Source organism: Eschrichtius robustus, chromosome 1, assembly GCF_028021215.1.
Source record: "Eschrichtius robustus isolate mEscRob2 chromosome 1, mEscRob2.pri, whole genome shotgun sequence".
NCBI lineage: Eukaryota > Metazoa > Chordata > Mammalia > Artiodactyla > Eschrichtiidae > Eschrichtius > Eschrichtius robustus.
In genome coordinates this window covers 54,500,616-54,522,830 of record NC_090824.1, presented here as the reverse complement: position 1 = coordinate 54,522,830, position 22,215 = coordinate 54,500,616, and the positions used below count along the sequence as shown (strand labels likewise).

Below are 22,215 nucleotides of genomic sequence, written 5' to 3'. Positions count from 1 at the left end.
AATAGGGTTGTTTCTTTTTGTGATGTTGAGCTGTATGAGTTCTTTGTATACTTTGCGTATTAATCCCTTATCAGTAATATAGTTTGCAAATATCTCCTCCTATTCAGTAGGTTGCCTTATTTTGTTGACAGTTTCTTTTGCTATATGGAAGTTTTTCAGTTTGATGTAGTCCCATTTGTTTATTTTTTGCTTTTGTTGCCCTTGCCTGAGGAGACAGATCCAGAAAAATACTAAGGCATATGTCAACAAGTTTACTGCCTATGTTTTCTTCTAGGAGTTATATGGTTTCAGATCTGACATTTAAGTCTTTAATCCATTTTGGGTTTATTTTTGTACATGGTATGAGAAAGTAGTCTAGTTTGATTCATTTGCATGTAACTATCCAGTTTTCCCAGCATCATTTATTGAAGAGGCTGTCATTTCCCCATTATATTCTTACCTCCTTTGTCATAAATTAATTGACCAAATAAGCATGGGTTCATTTCTGGGGCCTCTAACCTGTTTAGTTGATCTATGTGGCTGTTTTGGTGCCAGTATCATACTGTCTTGATTACTGTAGCCTAGTAGTATAGTTTGAAGTCAGGGAGTGTGGTGCCTCTAGCTTTGTTCTTTATGTATTTAGGTGTTCCTATGTTGGGTGCATATATATTTACAATTGTTATATCTTTTTTTTGGATTGCTCCCTTTACCATTATGTAATGTCCTTTTTTGTGTTGTTACAATCTTTGTTTTGAATTCTGTTTTGTCTGATGTACGTATCGTTAACTTGGCTTTCTTTTCACTTCCATTTGCATGGAATACCTTTTTCCATCCCCTTACTTTCTATCTGCATGTGTCTTTAGATCTGAAGTGAGTCTCTTGTAGGCAGCATATATATGGGTCTTATGTTTGTATCCATTCAGCCACTCTATGTCTTTTGATTGGGACCATTTAGTCCATTTGCACTTAAAGTGACATTTAAAGTAGTTACTGCCATTTTGTTAATTGTTTTCTGGTTGTGTTAGCAGTTTTTCTGGTTGTGTTTATAGTTTTTTGTTCCTTTCTTCTTTTGATGGCTATCTTTAGTGTTATATTTGGATTCCTTTCTCTTTTTTTGTGTATCTATTACAGATTTTTGGTTTGTGGTTACCATGAGGTTTATATATAGCATGTGTATATATATATATATATATATTACATAGTATATATATATATAATTATTTTAAGTTGATGATCTCTTAAATACAAATGCATTCTAAAAAACCTGATTTCTTACTCAAAAGAGGGTTTTTTGGTTTTTTTTCTTTTTTTTTTTTGATAGGAGAAGGGAGAATTACTGGAGTAATATCCTTGAGTAAAAGAGGATAGGAGCTGAAGCATAAATAGGTGGACACAGACAGGAACATGGAAAGTTTGTCCACAATAAAAGCAGGTACAGCAAGTGAGCAAATGTGACAGAGAAGTTTTCTTTCTTTTTTTTTTTTTAGATTTATTTATTTTTATTTATTTATTTTTGGCTGCTTTGGGTCTTCATTTCTGCGCACGGGCTTTCTCTAGTTGCGGCGAGTGGGGGCTACTCTTCATTGTGGTGAGTGGGCTTCTCACTGTGGTGGCTTCTCTTGTTGCGGAGCACAGGCTCTAGGCGCGCGGGCTTCAGTAGTTGTGGCACGCAGGCTCAGTAGTTGTGGCTCGCGGGCTCTAGAGCGCAGGCTCAGTAGTTGTGGTGCACAAGCTTAGTTGCTCTGCAGCATGTGGGATCTTCCCGGACCAGGGCTCAAACCCGTGTCCCCTGCATTGGCAGGCGGATTCTTCACCACTGCGCCACCAGGGAAGCCCGAGAAGTTTTCTTTTGATTGCTCCTATTGCTCAAGTCCTCTTCTTGCTCCCCTACCCCCCGATGAGAGAGGGAGGTAGGAGATGTGTAAAAATATGAAATAGTTAACAAGGACGATGGGAGAGTGAATGGATTAGGGAGCTGTGGTAGGATACCAAGGGGCACTAGGTGACCACAACTTGTTGCTGGTAATCATAAATTTAAGGTGGACTACTCAGATGTGTTTTTCTTCAGTCACTTTAGCTGTGTACAAGGCATAGGCAGAAAATTAGATTGTATCAGGACTGGGGTTGTGCCGAGCAGGTTCAACAAAGAGAGGAATTGGGGAGCTAAATTATATTCTTATAATTTATTCTTACAATTCCTCACAAACAAGGAACATTTCACTTGAATGTTTTTTAAATCACTGGACTTAAACTGTCAATAAGAGTGATTAAACCAGAGGAAAGGATCAACATACGTAACAGTTTTACATAATGTTGGCAATTTTATTTTTAATTTTTAGTTTTGATATATAATTTTAAAACACCTAGTAAAAAGCAAAAAAATGTATATCACTGTTAGATATATGGTTAATTGTTTCACTTAGTAAACTAATTCATCAATTAGTAATGACAGTTTTTACCTGCTTCTTTCATGGAAGTCCGGTCTATCATTCCTTTTAATATATAAATGTTGCCTGATAAAGTCCTAAGTTTGTTGTGCTTAATCCGTTCTATAATTGCATTACTGTGCCAATATATGTTAGTGATGTCTCTAGGAGAAAAAATAGCTTAGTTAAAACCAAAACATTCACATTTTACCAAGAGTCACAATGTACCTATATAAGCATGTAAATTTATAACAGAAAGTAATAAATTTGCCCTCCAGCTACAATACTATTAATCTAATTACAAAACATTTGAGGGCCAAACATTGCAACAGAACTCAACCTCTTGGCTAATGTGATCCTCAGAGTACCAAGAAACTGTATTGTGGCCAACATACCCCTAGTATAAAATATATCATTAGCAAGAAAACAGAGCCTTCTCTATCTGGTGCTAACAACTGATGCTCAGCTTCCAAAGGATGATTTCCCTGTCCCTCTCCTCAGGGGCTATACTGTGTTAGCTTTCACACAGTTATATGGTTTGGATTATTCTAATCTTGTGTTTTTTCCCCTCACTATATAGCCAAATGTCTTTACCTTCCTCTTTAGAAAGTACCAAAAAGAGGTTCAAACTGCAGTATCAAATCGCTGAACCACAAATCTACTCTTCATACTTCCTTACGTGAAACTAAGAATAAATATAAAATAGAAAAAACGAAGTATGAAGATGTATTAGATAAATGTTGAACATTCTTTGATTCATTAGATAACTAATAAGAAACATTCTAAATATAAATGTAATAAATAAGAAAGTTAAGTTCTTTAGTTTGGTCAAATGGAATTAAATTCATACATTATACTTTAACACAATATTCTCGTCTTCTGTTCTTTCTATCTTTATTTATTTTATTCAACAAATATTTAAATAGTACTCTAAAAGTACTGTTCTCAAAGTCTTATAAATATTAACTCATTTAATCCTCAAAATAACCCAAAAGGTAGGTCATACTATTATTGTCATCATGCAAATGAAGAAAATGAGACTGAAAGAGGATAAGTAATTTGCCCAACTCATATAGCCAGTAAACAGCAGTAATGGGATTCCAACAAAGGCAATCAATGCTGCCTCTGGATATTAAGGAAATGGGTGCAAGGCAGGCAGAAATAAAGTGAGCAAGACAGATTCTATACACTTAACTTATAAACTTGCAGGTAAGTACCTTGAACAGTGATACACTGTATTGTTTTATTACAACCTTTTATTACAATTTTTTTTTTAACTACTAAGAAAATTGGTTTTGAAGAATAGGAAATTGTGCTAATAGAGTAGCAGAACTAGGCAAAGCCCACTTACCAGATGATGCTTTCGCTTTAGGGAGAACCAGAAAGTGCCAATGATTACTTAATATGTAGCTGTATGGCAAAGTGTTATATATTTTGATTTCTTTTCTGGATCAGTAATTTATATCTGGTTGTCCCAATTTAGATGTGAGAATCTGGACTGAAATGCATGTAGTAAATATTAACTAATCATATATAATTAAGCAGATAATACCAGTTCACTTATTAGAACCTCTGAAAAAAATAAAGCACTGTGTATACAAATTTGAGCTGTCACTATTTTAAAAATAATTTGAGTTAACAGACAAAAGCAAGAAAGCTGGTTACAATCACAATGGTCATACTCATTTTACTTTACTGCCATCAGTCTGTAACCTCATTAGAAAGTCTTTATTTTGTACCAAGATGCAATTTGTCGTGCATCTCCTTTTAAGCTCTTACACACAAGTATATCTTATCACACATTTTATTAAAAGAATACTGAAAAGTTACACTTACATCAATTTTCCTTCTACACATATAGCAGTGTTATCATTGATGACTTTAATCATCCATTCCTGTAGCTGGACTACCTAATTAAGCATAAAATGAAGTATATTATTTTTTGTATTACTTGTAGCATATGCATTACAAAATCAATTTACATTAAATTAAAAGAAAAAACTTATACTAGTAATCCAAATGAGTCCTTAGTGTTCAACTACGTAAGAATCACATTCTATTTTAAATAGCAATAGGGTAAAAACTCTTATATATAATTGAACAAAAGATGAATGGAGGACTTCCCTGGTGGCACAGTGGTTAAGTATCCACCTGCCAGTGTGGGGACATGGGTTCAAGCCTTGGTCCGGGAAGATCCCACATGCCACGGAGCAACTAAGCCACAACTACTGAGCCTGTGCTCTAGAGCCCGCGAGCCACAACTACTGAGCCTGCGTGTCACAACTACTGAAGGCCGCACACCTAGAGCCTGCGCTCCGCAACAAGAAGTCAGCCACTGCAATGAGAAGCCTGCGCACTGCAGCAAAAAGTAGCCCCTGCTCTCTACAAGTAGAGAAAGCCCGTGCACAGCAACAAAGACCCAATGTAGCCAAAAACAAAATATAAATAAATTAATTAAAAAAAAAAAAAGATGAATGGAGAGAGACTGAACTGAGGTTGTAATGCAGAGTTTGCTCTACAATCCAGAATCAATTATACTTTAAATATTCTTATGTCAAATACCCTTAACCACTAGGGAAAAAAAAACCACCTAAAATCCTAAGGTATCCATTAAAATACCAAAACTCACAAAAGACCCAATAACTTGGAGAAAAAAACAGTTGTGTAATATACATTTCACCATCACTCTTACCCTTATATAATTAGAGCTTTTTTTTTTTTGCAAAGTTGATTTGGAGTTGCATTCAATTTCATATAAAGGTGACTGCTAGTAATCTATATTTAGTATTCTATTCCAAAGCAAACATCTGAACAGCTCAGAGAATTCTTTATTTTAGGACAAGTAAAATCCTACATTACTATAAAGGCAGATTTCTGTGAACAACTGTGTTATGAAATTATTGCTTTTATTGTGTAACAATCTAATAATGAACTATTTCTGATGAGAAATACAACCATAAAAGTCATACTTTTAGTCACCATTTATTTTATATATAAAATTATAAACTTACATATAAAGACAAATTATTCTGTGGTAGTTTTATGCTGAGTCAGGAAACTAAAATGGAAGGGTATTCATTTAAAAAATTACAGGTAGGACCTGGGAAAGAGGCAATAAAATTTCTTTTTTTTTTTTTTTTTCCTACTTCTGCATTTGGAACTATAAGATATATCAAAGAATCTATCAGATGGAGATGGTATTAACAATAAAAGCTAACAGTAGGCAGTGTTCCAAGCATCTAAGACACATTGACTCATGTTATTCTCATAACACTAGGAGGCAAGTACAATTATCTTAATTTCATAGATAAAGAAACTCTGTAAAGTCTAGTTCAATAACTTGCCCGTATCACACAGAGCTAGTTAGTAGCACAGATGGGTTACAAATCTAGGAATTTTGGCTCCACGATCCTGTATCATACTGCTTACATAAAATACCAAGGGACTTCCCTGGTGGTCCAGTGAGTAAGACTCTGTGCTCCCAGTGCAGGGGGCCCGGGTTCTATCCCTGGTTGGGGAAATAGATCCCGCATGCATGCTGCAACTAAGAGTCTGCATGCCGCAACTAAGAAGTCCTCACGCAGCAACTAAAGATCCCACATGCTGCAACTAAGACCCTGTGCAGCCAAAATAAAACAAAAAACAAAACAAACTATGTTGTTAAAAAAAAAAAAAAAAGAAAAAATCGGAACTTCCCTGGTGTCGCAGCAGTTAAGAATCTGCCTGCCAATGCAGGGGACATGGGTTTGATCCCTTGTCCAGGAAGATCCCACATGCCGTGGAGCAATTAAGCCCGGACACCATGACTACTGAGTCTGCGCTCTAGAGCCCAAGAGCCACAACTACTGTAGCCCACATGCCTAGAGCCTGTGCTCCGCAACAAGAGAAGCCACCGCAATGAGAAGCCCGTGCACTGCAATGAAGAATAACCCCCGCTCGCTGCAACTAGAGAACTCCCGCGCACAGCAACAAAGACGCAATGCAGCCAAAAATAAATTAATTATTTAAGAAAATAATCAAATATTCATTCATCAAACATTTGTTGAGCTCTACTATGCTCCAGGCATTGGTTGAGGCATGGGATTCATCCAGAAACAGAATAAAATGGCCACCCTCTTTAGAGCCAACATTCGTGTTGTATGTGTGGTGGTGGTGAGGGTTGGTGATGGGGTTGGAAGCAAGCAGATTGGTGGTGGTGGTGATATTCAAATAAATAATAAAATGTCAGGCAGTGATAATATTAAAAATAAGTATAAATGGAGGATTTTTTTTTTAAGACAGGATAGTCAGGGAAGGTCTTGGAACAGAGAACTGAATGAAGTAAGGGATGAGCCATATGGATATCTGGGAGTAATTCTTCCAGGCAGAGGGAACAAGTACAAAGGCCCTAAGTAGGTAGCAAGGAGGGCACAGTAGCTTGAAAAGAGTAAGCAAGAGAGATGAGATGAGGCTGGATATCTCCAGGATTGAACTATGTAGAGTCCTATAAGCTATGGTAAAGGTTTAGTGTTTTCTCTCTCTCTCTTTTTTTGGCCGCCACGCGGCATGTGGGATCTTAGTTCCCCAACCAGGGATCGAACCCGTGTGCCCCCCTATCCCCAACTCACAGCCAATGAAAGTGCTGTGGAGTCTTAACCACTGGACCACCAGGGAAGTCCCAGTGATTTCTCTTGAGGTGAGAAGTTACTAGAGGATTTTGAGCAGAGGAGTGACATGATTTAATATTCTATTAAGGGGCTGCTGGGTAGAAATTGGCCTATATATAAAGATTCTGGCCTCTATTTAGAAAACAGACTGAAGGGGAGAGAGGCAATAGTGGAAACAGGGAGACTATAAGGCTACTGTAGTAATCCAAGAGATTACTGTGCCTTGGACTAGGAGGTAGTGGTTGAGCAATAAGGAGTGGTCATATTCCGGACAGTAGAGACAATGGGATTTCTTCATGGTTTAGATGTGCAGTATGAGAGACAGACAGAGACAGAGAGACAGAGAAAGAGAGAGAGAGAAAAAAAAGCTCAAAATGAACCTAAAATTTTTACCTAAGTATTTGGTGAAATGGTATTACTATGTACCAATATGGGACACAATGTTAAATTTGAGATGCCTACTAGGTATCAATAGAGAAGCTGTACAGATAATTGCATATGTGAGTAGGGTTTACAAGAATGTTCTGGGCTGGAGATATATATTTGGGAGGTATCAGCAGAGAAATGGAATTTAAAGCTATGGCACTGCATAATAATAGTCTAAAGAGTATGTGTAGAGAGAATCAGTTCCTAGGACTGATTCTAGGGAATCCAATATTTACAGGTTGTTACAGGAGAAAGCAGCAAAGGGGAGTGAGAATGCCCAGTGAGGTAGCAGAAAACTAGGAGAGAGTTTCTAGAACCTAAGCAAAAAAGCAATACACCATTTTGAGAAGGATGTCCTGATTCACTGTGTTAACCTCCCCCATGAGTGACAGAATAAGGAATAAGAATAATCATTGGATTTAATGATATGGAAATCATTGGTGAACCTGAAAAAAAGCAATTTTCATGGAGTAGTGACTATGAATGTCCAAAGTGGAACTTGTTCAATAGGGATAGAGGTAAGAAGAAATGATCACTGTGAATACATATACCTCATTCAAGGTGTTTTGCTGTAACAAACAAAAAAAGGGGTGGTAGCTGGAGTGGGATATGGAGTAAAAGGAAGGTAGACTTTTCCTTCATATTTTTTAAAAAACGCAGGTCATGTTTCAGGTTGTTTATATACTAATGGGAATGATGCAGAAGAGAGGAAAAAATTGAGGGGATAATTAGAAGGACGAAGTCCTTTAGGTGGTAGGAGGAAATGAACTGGCCTTGAAAAGGAACACAAACTGTTCATCCATTTTAACAGAAGGAAACACAGAATGTGTGGATACAGCAGCAAACAGACTGATAGATTTGGTGATGGGAATATGAGGTTCTCAATGAACTGAGAATGAGGAGGAAAGAGAAGGTTTGGAGGTTTTAAGAGATAATAAGAGTGGCATACTCCTCTAGGAAAGTCAGAGTGTGGGGTGGACTGACAAGTGAAATCTAGCAGGACTGATGGGCAATACTGAGAGCCCATTTAAGGTTTGTTGTCAAATTTAAAATGAGACTAGTCAACATCGTTGTGCATTTTGTTCCAGTCATCTTCTACTTCTCAGGTACAGGTATGTAGCAAAAAAAAAAAAAAAAAAGAGTAAAATTTAACCAGGCTTACAATTTTGCCAGAGGAAGACAGAAGGAAAAGCAATAAACAGAACTGAGAGTTTAGTCAAGGGAATGATTATAATGATGGACCATGGACTCTATGTAAGGTAAGAGAAATGAGGACAGAAAAGATTTGATGAACTGAAGGTTGTCTTAGTGGGGTGGAGTATTGATGGTGGGGATGGGGGAGAAGTACTAGAGGTAGAATGATCTGAGCACACAGGATTTAATAGTGAGAGTGGGATGCTTCAAAGTGAGAAGATGGTGCATGGACTGGCAAAGACAAGGGATGGGTATGACTAGAGTTGAGTGTATTGGTAGGGAGAAGATCTCTGAAAATCAAGAATTCAAGGAGGTTGGATAGATTATCTACATGGATATTGATGTCACAAGAGTTGATGACAGAAAGAGTAGCAGAGGAAAAAGTAACAGGTGTCCAACACTTCAACAGGATGCAAGCTCATGACTAGGAGGTTGCACTATAGATGACTACAAAAGGACAGAGGGAGTGGTAAAGCCTTATGGCACATGCTTCAAAAGTTAGGGAGGGGGAAGGAGTGGTTTTAGAGAGAATGAGGAACAAGAGGAACGCACATTATATCATCTCTAGGTCCAAAAGAATATGGGATACGGGAGAAAAAAGAGCCACCATTTAAGAGAAACAGCCATAATTTTAGTTAGAGCAAAGTTAAGAAATGTTCATAGAAGATTGAGAATATAACATTTTGCTAATGCTGTAACTCGAGTTCAAGAGAGCAATGTAATGTTGGGAGAGTTAAGAGATGAGTGAGAGACTGGGTCAGACTAAGGCATGTATGGAACTGTGTAGAGATAAGAGACCTGGGAGGCTTGGACTTTGTGTAGTAGCTGAGGTAAACAGTACTATAGAGATGATGGAATTAATACTGTAGGGTCTCTTAGAAGAGATGTCTTTAAATCTTTTACTTAACCCACCTCATATTTTTAAGACAACATCTAAAACTTTTCCTTGTAAGTCTAATGCAATTTCCAATAAATACACTGAGATACAAAACTGTAACTGTTATATAGCTCTTTAAAATTTAGACAGGGACTTCCCTGGTGGCACAATGGTTAAGAATCCGCCTGCCAATGCAGGGGACACAGGTTAGAGCCCTGGTCTGGGAAGATCCCACATGCTGCGGAGCAACTAAGCCTGTGCGCCACAACTACTGAGCCTGTGTTCTACAGCCCATGAGCCACAACTACTGAGCCTGTGTGCCACAACTACTGAAGCCTGCGCGCCACAACTACTGAAGCCTGCATGCCTACAGCCCATGCTCTGCAACAAGAGAAGCCACCACAATGAGAAGCATGTGCACCGCAAAGAAGAGTAGCCCCCGCTCACCGCAACTAAAGAAAGCCCTCGCACAGCAATGAAGACCCAACGTAGCTGAAAATAAATAAATAAAATAAAAAAATAAATTTTAAAAATTTAGACAGAATTCAAATATCATCTCAGTCTGATACCTACAATCATCCTTTTAAAAATAAAGGCTCAAACCTTTACCAATTGGAAAGTTTACATTGTATCTTTCTCCTTGAACTTGTATTTCTATTACACTTCCTTCGGAGAACTTATCCTAATGTAACATAGTTTGATGGTCTAAAGTCTTTCATTGATCCCTCTGTATTACAACAGAAAAACTTCTCAAATCTTCAGATGCTGTAACTCTTCTTTTAATTGCTCTGTTAATAGAAGCCCAAGAATCAGGAAAAAAAAAATTTAAGAAGAATACCTCACTGTTCATCCCCAAAGGGAGTTGAAGACTGTACTAGTAATAGAGCAAAGTAAGAGTTAATGCCTAGGTCTTACTTTTGATCCTCTGCTCTTTTCACTAGGCCACACTGCCTCTACACTAAATAATAACAAAACCCCAAAATGAAGATACTGTTAATGAGAAAGCAAAAGAGCTCATGCTCTTGAAGAATGGGGGTAAAAACAAATATACATCTGCCTTAAAAGTTTTCCTACCTTATTTTTTTTAACTCCATTTGTAATAGTTTGGCATGTACTTGGAGAAAGCTTCCAGGCATTGCTTTTTGATCTCTGAGGTATTGCTATATGAAATCTTGGAGTTGCAAGCACAATTTTACATGTATCATTCATGGACCCTGGAAGATCAGTCTCTCTGGGCATTGTTTTCTCATTTCCTTCCTTAATTTCCTGTTCTGAAGTGCCTTCTGTTGTAATCTTACTATCATCAGAAACCATTAATTGACTGCCATTTTTAAAAGGAACACAGAGAGTCTCAGTGGTGGTATTTTGGGATTTTTCACAGGTAGAATCAGTGCCTTCTAAAACAAACGTGTCCTTTTTGGACTTAGTGGTTGCAACTATATTCTCCTTTGAGTGAAGAACTTGTCTAGCCAACTGAGCTCTAGTTAATGCCTTGTTTGAGACTCCTGCAGCTGAATCATTTTCATGTTCTTGGTTCAGAATTGGAAGCTCTGCAAAAAATACAAAACCAAACAAAATTTATAGAAGGATAATATGAAATTAAAAGAGAGCAACAGAACAATTGAAAACTTTTAATATTTTTTCCTTTTTAAAACTGAAGTATAATTGACTTAAATATTAGTTTCAGGGTATATAACATAAGGATTCAGTATTTTTACACATTACAAATAACGTACTACATAGGATCACCACAATAACTAGTTACCATCTGTCACCATGCAAAGTTATTAATATGATTGGCCACATTCCCTATGCTGTACCATGAAATCCCCACGACTTATTTATTGTATAACTGGAAGTCTGTATTACTGATCTCCCTCATCTATTTCACTCATTTCCCCCTCCCCAGGCAACTACCAGTTTGTTCTGTGTATCTATAGGTCTGTTTCTGTTTTGTTATGTTTGTTCATTTGTTTGGTAAAACTGTTTATATTAAAAAGTCTTCAGGTTAGAAATGTTCCACCCTCCTGCCCAGTCTGAGTACTGCTGGCTTTTACAACTCAATCTTTTATCCATAGTCAATGCCTGTTGCCTACACAGGGGAAATAATTATCTAGAACATTTAGCCATACATTGAAATAACAAACTAAAAACAAACAAAACAAAACAAAAAGTGCTTTACCATAAGTTAAATTGCATAGAGGTGCCTTCTTTTCCTGCTGATATTGAATCTTTTGCTTGACTGACAGGAAAGTATTATTTGATGATTCTGAAGGAACTTCTTGGACTGAGGCTGCGTTTTTTTGTTTTTTAAAGAAAGAAGTTGAGTTGTATTAGTCACTGAGAAGAAAAAAATGCCTTTAAAAAAAATCCTGGAATAGACTTAGGTTCAGTAATGATCCGACCAATAGTGTATACTTATGGAATATATGACAGTTACATTAAGTTTTTTCCCTTTATTATTGTCTCATGCCTTCAACAGATTCTCTATACCTACATTATGCTGAGAAAGAATTTTTTTAAAACTTCTCCACATTACTTGCCAACTCTAGACAAAAGTATACTACTGAACTTAGAAGCCTAGACATCTGGAATAACATTCTGTTTCTACCACAAATCAGTGTTAAGGTTATATATGAAGTGCCATCCAGCCTTGAAAATTCTGATTTTGCTTCTGGTTGCTGGAAATTTCTAAAATGTGGAAGAACAGTTGAAAAGTTGTAACTTATACTTTAAAAATCAAAATGTTGAGATTCAGTAGCAGACTAAACTATAATTTATACTTCTTTGACATCTCTTTAGCAGGTCTTCAAAGGCACAAATCTGGTAGGCTTATCAACTAGACAAATAGGAACTAATAGTATTACTCAACATTTTATTCTGCTTTACATCCTAGATGGTTAGTTTTGTTTCTTGAATACAGAAATGAATTTCTTTCACACAAAAAGGGGAAGGTAATCAATTTAATTTGTACCAGAGAAGGAAAAACTGAATTATTTTATATGTTTAATTTTAAATATTATACTTGAAAAAATTGGTAGTGATTGTACTTTAATAAGTATGCCGCTTTGGCCTTAGAAACCTTAATATAAAGATTCTATTATAATGATGTGTCATAAAAGAAGGGTAAGTTTCTATTTCTTTAATTCATTCTACTAGAAATGACAAGGCAATGTAGTAAAGATGAGTAGGTAATTCAATCAAATATAACATGCTATACAGAATTTGAGCCATTTATTTGAGAGTCCAAGGATCCATGCAGAGACTCTCCAAAAGATCTCTGAAACTATATACGAAATCTGTGTTTGTATATATGTGCATTTTCTGGGGAAAGATTCATCAGATTCTCAAAGTAGTCAGTTACTTCTTCTCTCTAATTCCACTTTACATATAAAACATGCTTTAATATACATTATTTCATTTGCTTCTCCCTTTTCTCCTAGACTGTATGAGATTATTTTGTATACTCCCCCACCTCTATCTTAAACTTCCTTAGAAAACTCTGCTTTTTGTGTCAAAATATATCACTGTCTTTGAAATGCAACAATATACCCACAATCTATTGTGTAGTAGTTAAGAGCACGGGCTTTCTGATAGATACCTGTATTTAATTCTCAGCCCATCACTTACTACCTGTGAGACACAGAGTAGATGTGACATATTTAAAAGCTCCATCTCCTAGACTATTAAATGAGCATATAACCATAGTGTTTGCTGAAAGAATCAAAAGAAATAATGCATGTAAAGTATCTTTATCAATTATTGCAACTCATTAAAATCTCAATTTCAAGTGTCCCAATTTCTGATCACCTTATATCTTTCCAGATCATTCTCTCAAATTCACTGACTATCCCAACAAGACCTACACTTCTTCACCTCCTTCAGGTCTTCTTTTCTCTGTCTAACCAACTTAAATTTCATGGCCAATTGTGACCACCCCCTTGCACACACACCCCAACTCCTTTGTCCTTTTTTCACATCATCCTACAGGCACACCTTGGAAATATTGTGGGTTGAGTTCCAGACCACTGCAATAAAGTGAGTATCACAATAAAGTGAGTCATGTGAATTTTATTTCCCAATGCATATAAAAGTTATATTTATATTATATTGTAGTCTATTAAGAGTGCAACAGTCTTATGTCTAGGAAAAAATGTACATACTTTAATTTAAAAAATTATTGTTTTTAGGCAATTTTTATTTTTATAGCAACTTTACTGTTAAAAAATGGTAACCATTATCTGACAACACAGGATTGCCACAAACCTTCAATTTATAAAAACCGCAATATCTGTGAAGAGCAATAAAGTGAACTGCAATAAAACGAGGATGCCTGTATTTGGCAAAATTACAGTCCTGATAAAATCCAACCCCCTTCCTATTCCCCACCAGCACCTATGCAGCTAGAGGAAAACTCACAACCATACTGATTGGTCTTATCTAAATTCATGCCCACAAATCTCAAGTAAGTCCTTAACATTGCCCAGGAAATCAGGCCTAGGCCATTTACTCTTTTGCTCTCCTACACTATTCAAACCTCCTCAAACTTCAATACCTGCTACCTATTCTCGCTCTCAACTGATGACTTGACTTCCTGTTTCAGATTATTTCTTAAGTCACATAACACTGCCTACCTTCTTGTTTGATGTTCTGTTTATGTTCCTAACGAAGGCCAAACATCCACTTTTAGATTCTATTCCCTCTCAACTACTCAAGAATATCATACTACAAATCTCAGTTTTTCCTTCCCTAGTGGATCATTCCCAACAGCACACCAAGATGATGTTATTTCACCAATCATTAAAAACAACAAGATCTTCTTAAACCATATTTCCCGTATTTCTCTGCTCCCCTCAAAAAGACCTGTCTATGTTCACCATCATCAATTTCTCTCCTTACACTCTCTCTTCAACCGTCTTGAATCACGTTTTTCTACTATCACTCCACCAAAACTGCCCACATCAGTCATCAATGATTTCCACGTTGCTAATCCAATAGTCAAATCTCAGCCTTCATCTTTCTTGACTGATTAGCAGCATTAGACACAGCTAATGACAACTTCCTCAAAAGCATTTTGTTTTCTTGGGTTTTTCTTCTTCCTCTTCTTCTCAGTGGCCTTCAGTACTTCCTACTCTTTCTTCTAACTTCTAAATTTCAGGGTGCCCCAGGACTCATCCTTGAATGTTTTTTCTGTGTGCACTTACTCCCTGATGATCCCATCTAATCTCATAGCTTTAAATACCATTTAGGTGCTAATGACTCACAAATGTATTTTTCACACCTGGACCACTTCCTTAAATTCCAACTAATTTTTTTCAAAAGCCTAATTCACAACTACACTTCAATTTTTAACAGACATATCAAAATTGACATGACAAAAAACATAATTGCTGAGCCCCCAACCCCACTCCACCTCTGTCTGCCCCACCTCAGTTAAATCGTTCCAGTTGCTCGAGCAAAAAAAAACAAAACCAAACAAACAAATCACCCTATACCTCTTATATTCCACATCCAATCTCTAAGCTCATGCTATTGGCTCTTCCTTCAAAACATATCTGGAATTCAGCCACTCCTTATTATCTTCACTGCTACCACCTGACCAAGCCAACACCATCTCTCAACTGAATTACTTCATTAACTATTTCAAATTTAAAAATGTAAGTCAGGTCGTGTCATTCCTCTGCTCAAAACTCTCCAGTGGCGGCTCCTTAATTTGTTCACAATAAAAGCCCAAACTCTAACATCCACCTATAAGGCCCTGCATTATCTGACCCTCTATTTATCCACTCCTTCCCAGCTCTGTCCGCTCACTCCATGATAATCTCAAAGCTAGTCCAGATGCTTCTATTTCAGGGCATTTGTACCAGCTGAAGGATCATCCTTCCCCATTCAGTCCCCAAGATATCTGTATCTAGTGCCTCCTTCAATTTTTGGCTCAAATGCCACCTTATTGAAACATTGACCACCCCACTGAAAATTACAACCTCCTCCAACTCTCCCCATCATGCTTACTCTTTTTCTTTCCAGAACATTTTTCTTCTATTATACCCTAAAAAATACTTATTTGGTGATCTGTCTCCCAGCAACTGAATGTAAGCTAGCTTCACGAGGGCAGAGATTTTTGTTCATTTTGTTCACTGCTGTATCCCGCCCGAGTGCTTAAAACAGTATCAGACACAATAAACACTTTTTAAACCAACACATAATAAAACTAACCTCTTAGTGAACTGTCTTCTGGCTGGAATTTGTTGTTTTCCTTTTCTTCACAGAGGTAGGTATGCTGTAATACTCCTTCCTCAGCTCCGTTAGAAGTGAAAATTTTATTACTTTCATTTTTTGGTGGTTCCAACAAACTGTTTCTTGATGCTTGTTCTTGCTTGTTACGTAGTACTTTTTCTTTCATTCTTTGAAATATTTTTCCTGGTGATTCATAGCTTGCTTTATTTTTTAATCCATCCTTGTTGGGCTTTATAACACTGATATCAAGAGAACTGTTAGAGGCGGTAGCCTCTGCTAGCATGGTAGATTGAAATATATTTTTATTATTAAAAACTGTTACTTCTAGGAACTGACTCTTTTTATGGTCATTCCATTTTAAAGAGGACTTCTGATATTTCGCCAAATCTTTTACAGGAGTAAGTGTGCCTGAAGGAATGTTGTCAAAAAAGACTGCATGCATGGGCATATTTCTCCTCTGAGAAGATGTCTCTGAAGACAAGTGAATTCCTGGATGTTTCAAAGGTGTTGCAATCATCTTGATAAACAGTAGCAACAAATTTCCTCTAACAGAATATTCACTTAAACACAATTTTCAGGATAGACCTTCAGCAGGGGGCCAGAAGAACCTGTAGTTCAATGTGAAATCAACCTTTACCATGCTTTGGTACAGAAAAAGTTAAGTTTATTTGCTTTCCATAACAACATTATACTAATTAAAAGGTTTAATCGGTTCATAACAACACTGGATAATCTATAGCTCACAAATCAGACTAAGATTTTATATTTTTGTTAAAGCCTCATTTTACTATTTTTCAATGATAAACGGTTTGGCTTTTAAATTTACTTCTCTACGAAAAAGCAGCTTTCACCAAGGCTTCTACTTAATCGCTCTAGGGGCTGAATTTTGAATATGTTTTTGAAATTTATTTGAACCTCAAGTCCTGGAAGTTCCAATCTAATATTTGCATCAGAAAACATTAACTGACATTTACATATGGCACTACATTAAGTTATAAAAGATTAAATTTCACCAATATGGTTTTTCCTTTTAGGCACTTAAATTTTAAGGCAGCAGCTACAATGATATATCCTAATGAAGGCTAAAAATCCATTCAATTTTTAAGTTAAATAATCTCCAATCCTGATTTTGTTATGCTGCAGAACATTTTAATTGTGAGGTTTCAGTTTAAAAAAAAACCCTCAAATCAAAAGTAAATTATATTCATTCTAATTTTCTAAACATTTACTGCTACTTAGAATTTTTAGAGGAAATCATGTATTTGGGCATACATGGTCTTAGACTTGTTTTAGCTTGCTTCTTACATATAAATTTTATTTCCCACACCTAGCAATTAAGATTCTAGGTGATGAACCATACAGTTACATTCTGTAATACCTGGTAAATTAACAAAATATTTCAACCTGAGGAGCTTGGAACTTGAAAATCTAGATTTATAGCATCTCTGATCACTGAATTTATAACTATTCCAACCAGTCTTTGACATCATATAAACATAAAAAGCCTATTTAAGAAAATACAAATGCAATCAGACCAAAGACATCAAGTATCTTTATCTACAGTAACTTCTGTGAGAAACAAATATGCAAGTTAAAAATTCATATACGAATTACCATTTTATCCGATAGTTTATAAGAGAAAAAAAGGAAATATTCCTTGATAACAAGAGCTGACAAAAAAGGGTTATCCTGGGAATGACACAAAAACCACTGAATTCAGCAAATATGTATTAATGTATATATTTATGCATTTGGCAATGTGCTAGTGACAGGAACGCTGTGCTGAGAGTTGTAATACTCACTAGCCATTCTCTTTAAGCTCTCAAAACAAAAATGAATAAACTGGGACAATTGCATGGAAAGAAGACAAAGTATGTGCAGGTTTACACAATCTCAATTCCTTAGAACCTAATGAAATGCTCAGCAGGAAGTATAAACTGCAAATAAACTAGCAGAACTAAGAACAGGCCCAATCTGTAGCACAACAGTCCTCCCCCCACCCCACTTCTCCCAGGGGGGGATACATTATAAGACCCCCAGTGGATGCCTGAACCTGTGGATAGTGCCAAACCCTACATATACACTATGTTTTTTCCTTTACGTACATACGTATGATAAGGTTTAATTTGTAAATTAGGCACAGTAAAGAATAAAATAAAACAATTATAACAATATACTGTAATAGGGACTTCCCTGGCCGTCCTGTGGTTAAGACTCCGCACTTCCAATGCGGCAGGGCGCGGGGTCGATCTTGGTTGGGGAGCTAGGATCCCACAGGCCACGCGGCACAGCAAAAATAAATAAAAAATAATAAAAAGTAATAAAAGTTATGTGAATGTCATCTCTCTCACTCAAAATATCTTATCGCACAAATTTAATGCCTTTCCAACTTAACTAAGCATTTATCATGCATTGTGGCTGTAAACTTTTGCAGTTTGGGGTGCAATAGCAAAACCTGCATGCATTTCTTTTTCCTTCTTCACAATTTTACAAATAGAAGATTCGGTTTTAACCCAGACCTTAACAACCTCAGCATACGATTTTTTTTCCTAATTAAGTCAGGAGCTTTCAACTTTTCACTTAAAGGAAGAACGTTACAGCTTCTCTTTGGCATATCCAAATTGCCAGCACCACTACTCTTGTGCTTTGGGGCAATTATTAAGTAAAATTAGGATTACTTGAACACAAGCACTATGATACCTCGATAGTCCATCTGATAACAGAGAGGGCTGCTAAGTGACTAATGAGTAGGATATGCTGGACACAGGGATGATTAACATCCCTAGCGGGACAGTGTGAGATTTCATCATGATACTAAGAAAAGCATGCAATTTAAAACTTATGAATTGTTTATTTTTGGAATTTTTCATTTAATATACTCAGACTGCAGTTGACTGAAGGTAACTGAAACTGTGGGCCGAGGAAAGTGAAACTGCGGGTAATGGTGGTGGGGGGTGGGGACTACTGTACACACACAGAACTGTTTTCATCTAAAGGCAGATAATTACAATCACAGTGAAAGTCTCCAAGAACCAGCACACAACTCCTCTCCTTCATGTTGCCCAACTTCTTCCTTCTCAATTCAAACATGTAGTAGGATTGAGAGGTGTGTAGTCAAGATTCTGAAAATCCTCAAATTCCACTCACCCTCCCCAAAAGATGCAGGAAGTTCCTCTTTAAATAAGAAAGAGAAGCACCTCTTTCTTATTTATGTGATAAAGAGCAACTCAATAGAGGCGAAAAGAGTTGCCAATAGTTGCCAGGTTTCAGTGCGGTTGGTGGAAAAGAGAAGGATATAGAGAAAAAAAAAATCACCTAGGATCTTCTCTGACCATAGAGGCTTTGCATAATAGATACAGAAGAAAAACAAAAAGCCACTGGGTAGAGGCCACTCAATAAACACCTGAAGCTCCATTCTCTTCCTAGTTAACAGAAAAGCAAAACAAAATAAATCATGATGCTCAGACTCCAGGACTGAAGAAGAGAAGGTGAATTCTAAAATGGTATGCTTGTGCCTTCATTAACTGCTTAAAACTATTGGAAAATCTAATTATTCTGAAAACTGACAAATGCTGATGTACTAGGAAAAAAATGGCTATTTATTCAAAATAAATACTCAGGCGTGGGAAAACCATTATATAAAAAAGCTAGGGCTTCCCTGGTGGCGCAGTGGTTGGGAATCTGCCTGCCAATGCGGGGGACACGGGTTCGAGCCCTGGTCCGGGAGGATCCCACATGCCACGGAGCAACTGGGCCCGTGAGCCACAATTACTGAGCCTGCGCGTCTGGAGCCTGTGCTCCGCAACGAGAGGCCACGATAGTGAGAGGCCCGCGCACCGCGATGAAGAGTGGCCCCCGCTTGCGCAACTAGAGAAAGCCCTCGCACAGAGACGAAGACCCAACACAGCCAAAAATAAATTAATTAATAAAAAAAAAAGTACATTTAAAAAAAAAAGCTAGCTATGAGCATTTATAGTATGTAAAAGGCAGGCTAAACAACTGTTATCATGGATATGATACTGAAAGTAACTTTTACTCTTCTTCCTAAGAAGACATGAAAAGTTCTAGGAATTTACTGTTGTGGTAATATTAATAATAATTATAATGGAATGGATCAAAACTCCCAAGGCACACTAACCAAAACTGGGAGATAGAATTGGGAAAAAAATGAGAGGAACAGTAAATTAACTGGCAAATTATACATTTGGGGGGAAAACACTGAGGGCCAATATAGATAACATTCAAAGAAACCAAATGAATCAATTTAAAGAAATGATCAACACAAAAAATGGCCAAAGGACATTTATGGCAATTAATGGAATACAAAAGGCCAATAAATGAGTCAAAATGACACTCCATTTTACTAATAAATGAAGAGATGCAAATTAAAACAGTGAGACTTCTTATGCTTATCAGATTGGTAAAGATTAATTTCAAAATATAGGTGTGCATGCCATTGGTCAAGAAATTCTACTTAAAATTCTTTTTCTTATAGAAACATCTACATAAGAATGCAAATATATGTGGTAATAATAGTCAACATCTACTGCATATACATCAGATACTACTTAACCTTACAGCAATTCTTAAGAGTTAAATACTGTCATTATTCCCATTTTGAAGATGAGGAAACTAAGGCATTGAGTGGTTAAATAACCAGTCCAAGGTCCCACTTACAATGATTAAGAGCAGGACCTCCGTCTATCTGATTTCAAAGCCCAAATTCTTAAACAGGCCCTATACAAGGATGTTCACTGAAGTACTGAGCTAATTAGAAACAATCTAGATGTCTACCAAGAGAGGACAAAATTCTACTGTTCACTGAAGTACCGGGCTAACTAGAAACAACCTAGATGTCTATCAATATGGGACAAAATTCTGCTACATCCATACAACTGAATTCTATGTATTCAATAAAAGGATATACACACACACGCATATACTGACATAGAAAGTAGCTAGGATACACTAAATTTAAAAAGCAGCAGAACAGGACGTACAATTGAATTTCTGTAAAAAAAAAAAAAAAAAAAAGTCAAAAATAAACAAACACATCCAGGAGCATAAGCATAGGGGAAAAAACCTGTGAGTATACCAAATTGTAAACAGCGTTTATCTTTGAAGAGCAGTGTTTATCTCTGATGAAGGGGCCTCCCACTACCTAAATAATTTTACTTACATCTGAAAATATTTGCAACTAATATGTAATTTATCAGAAAAAGAAGCTGGATGGATCAATTGTTTCTTTAGCTCTGTGGATGCTGGGTTCCAAGGTGAAGAATTGGGCAGTGACGCACACAATTCTCCTACTTGGTAATCTTCTAAAAAAAAAAAAATTTTTTTTCTAGAAGTGATTTTAGACGAAAAGCCCGGAGCGCTCACCATCGAAACGAATCTGAAGGAAAGTAGTCTACTCTCTTGATAACTACAGTAGACACGCAACAAATACACACCGAATGAATGAGTAGTTGTGATTACCACAGCCAAAGCCAGAAATGTACAAAAGTCCGCGAGAGCCCGGAATGCTGAAGTGCTGAGACTCGCGGCGCCAGAAAGGACCGGAGGCAGGAGGCGAGGGAACAGGGGCGGGGTGGCCGTACCTTGGGTGAAGGGCCTGGCATGGCGAGACGGCTGCAGTCTGGGCTCGGCTTCGTGCTGGAGCGGGGGACCTGGGCGCCCCAAGACTCGCGCCTCTGGCCCAAGTCGGCCCCAGCTCGCAGCGGCCTAGCCCCAGGTGACGCTCACTTTCTCGGTGAGGTTCCCTAACACCTGAACAGCTTGGGAATTCAAATTTGAAGAGCCCGCCCTCCCAGCCAGCCCGGGATTGGCGCGCCCAGGAACTGCGTCACCGTGCGTCTCACTGGGACTCGAAAACTGGGGGCAGTCCCCGCTCCGCGTGAGCAATGCTATTTCCATAAAAACTGGGCAACCCCAAGCTGCCGCGGGTACTGGGCACGCACCTACAGTCGTCCTCGGACTTCGTTTCTTCTTCAGAGGTGCGCCAGCCCCACGTTCCGCCGCTCCTCCCGAAATGCTCTGAGGCAGGAAGGCCTACGTCAGACGTCGCCTGCGCGCCCCCGCGCTACTGCAGTTTAAGAAGTTTGGCCCTTCCCGGCTACCCTCCTGCTCTATGTGTGAAAGCTAGCAGCTTTTGGTTAGCGGTTCCTTCCTAGTGTGAGGAAACAGCTTGCTGAATACGTTTGAGAGAGCTTTTAGTTTTCTCAGACCGTCAGATATTTGAGGCCGAGAAGGAACGTTTTGTTCTTAGGGGATAATGGACTGAATGCAAAGTTATGCTTGCAATGGGATGTTTAGTTTGAGCTATTCCCCCAGGAAGTGTGATTTTTTTTTTTTTTTTTAAAAACCTGATCATCTCGAATGCTACTCTGGGTTGCGATGCAGTTTGTGACAGTCGCGTTTAGACTTATCC

At 37.5% G+C, this 22,215-nt stretch overlaps 1 protein-coding gene across 2 annotated transcripts in view; it reads right to left on the bottom strand.

The window, feature by feature from the left end:
* Positions 1–21,823, bottom strand: part of MIS18BP1 (MIS18 binding protein 1) — a 64,089-nt gene extending 42,266 nt beyond the window's left edge. Inside the window, exons 1-6 of one of the 2 annotated variants that reach the window (XM_068545725.1) lie at positions 21,746–21,823; positions 15,765–16,393; positions 11,731–11,841; positions 10,623–11,098; positions 4,242–4,315; positions 2,439–2,569 (exon numbers count right to left, since the gene is read on the bottom strand). In XM_068545725.1, the coding sequence (XP_068401826.1) occupies positions 2,439–2,569; positions 4,242–4,315; positions 10,623–11,098; positions 11,731–11,841; positions 15,765–16,302 (1,330 nt within the window). In that variant the 5' untranslated portion in view covers positions 16,303–16,393; positions 21,746–21,823. Of the gene's footprint in view, positions 1–2,438; positions 2,570–4,241; positions 4,316–10,622; positions 11,099–11,730; positions 11,842–15,764; positions 16,394–21,385; positions 21,723–21,745 lie in introns of those variants that run through there. The other variant, XM_068545731.1, reaches the window with a different exon arrangement.
* Positions 21,824–22,215: the final 392 nt, after the last annotated feature.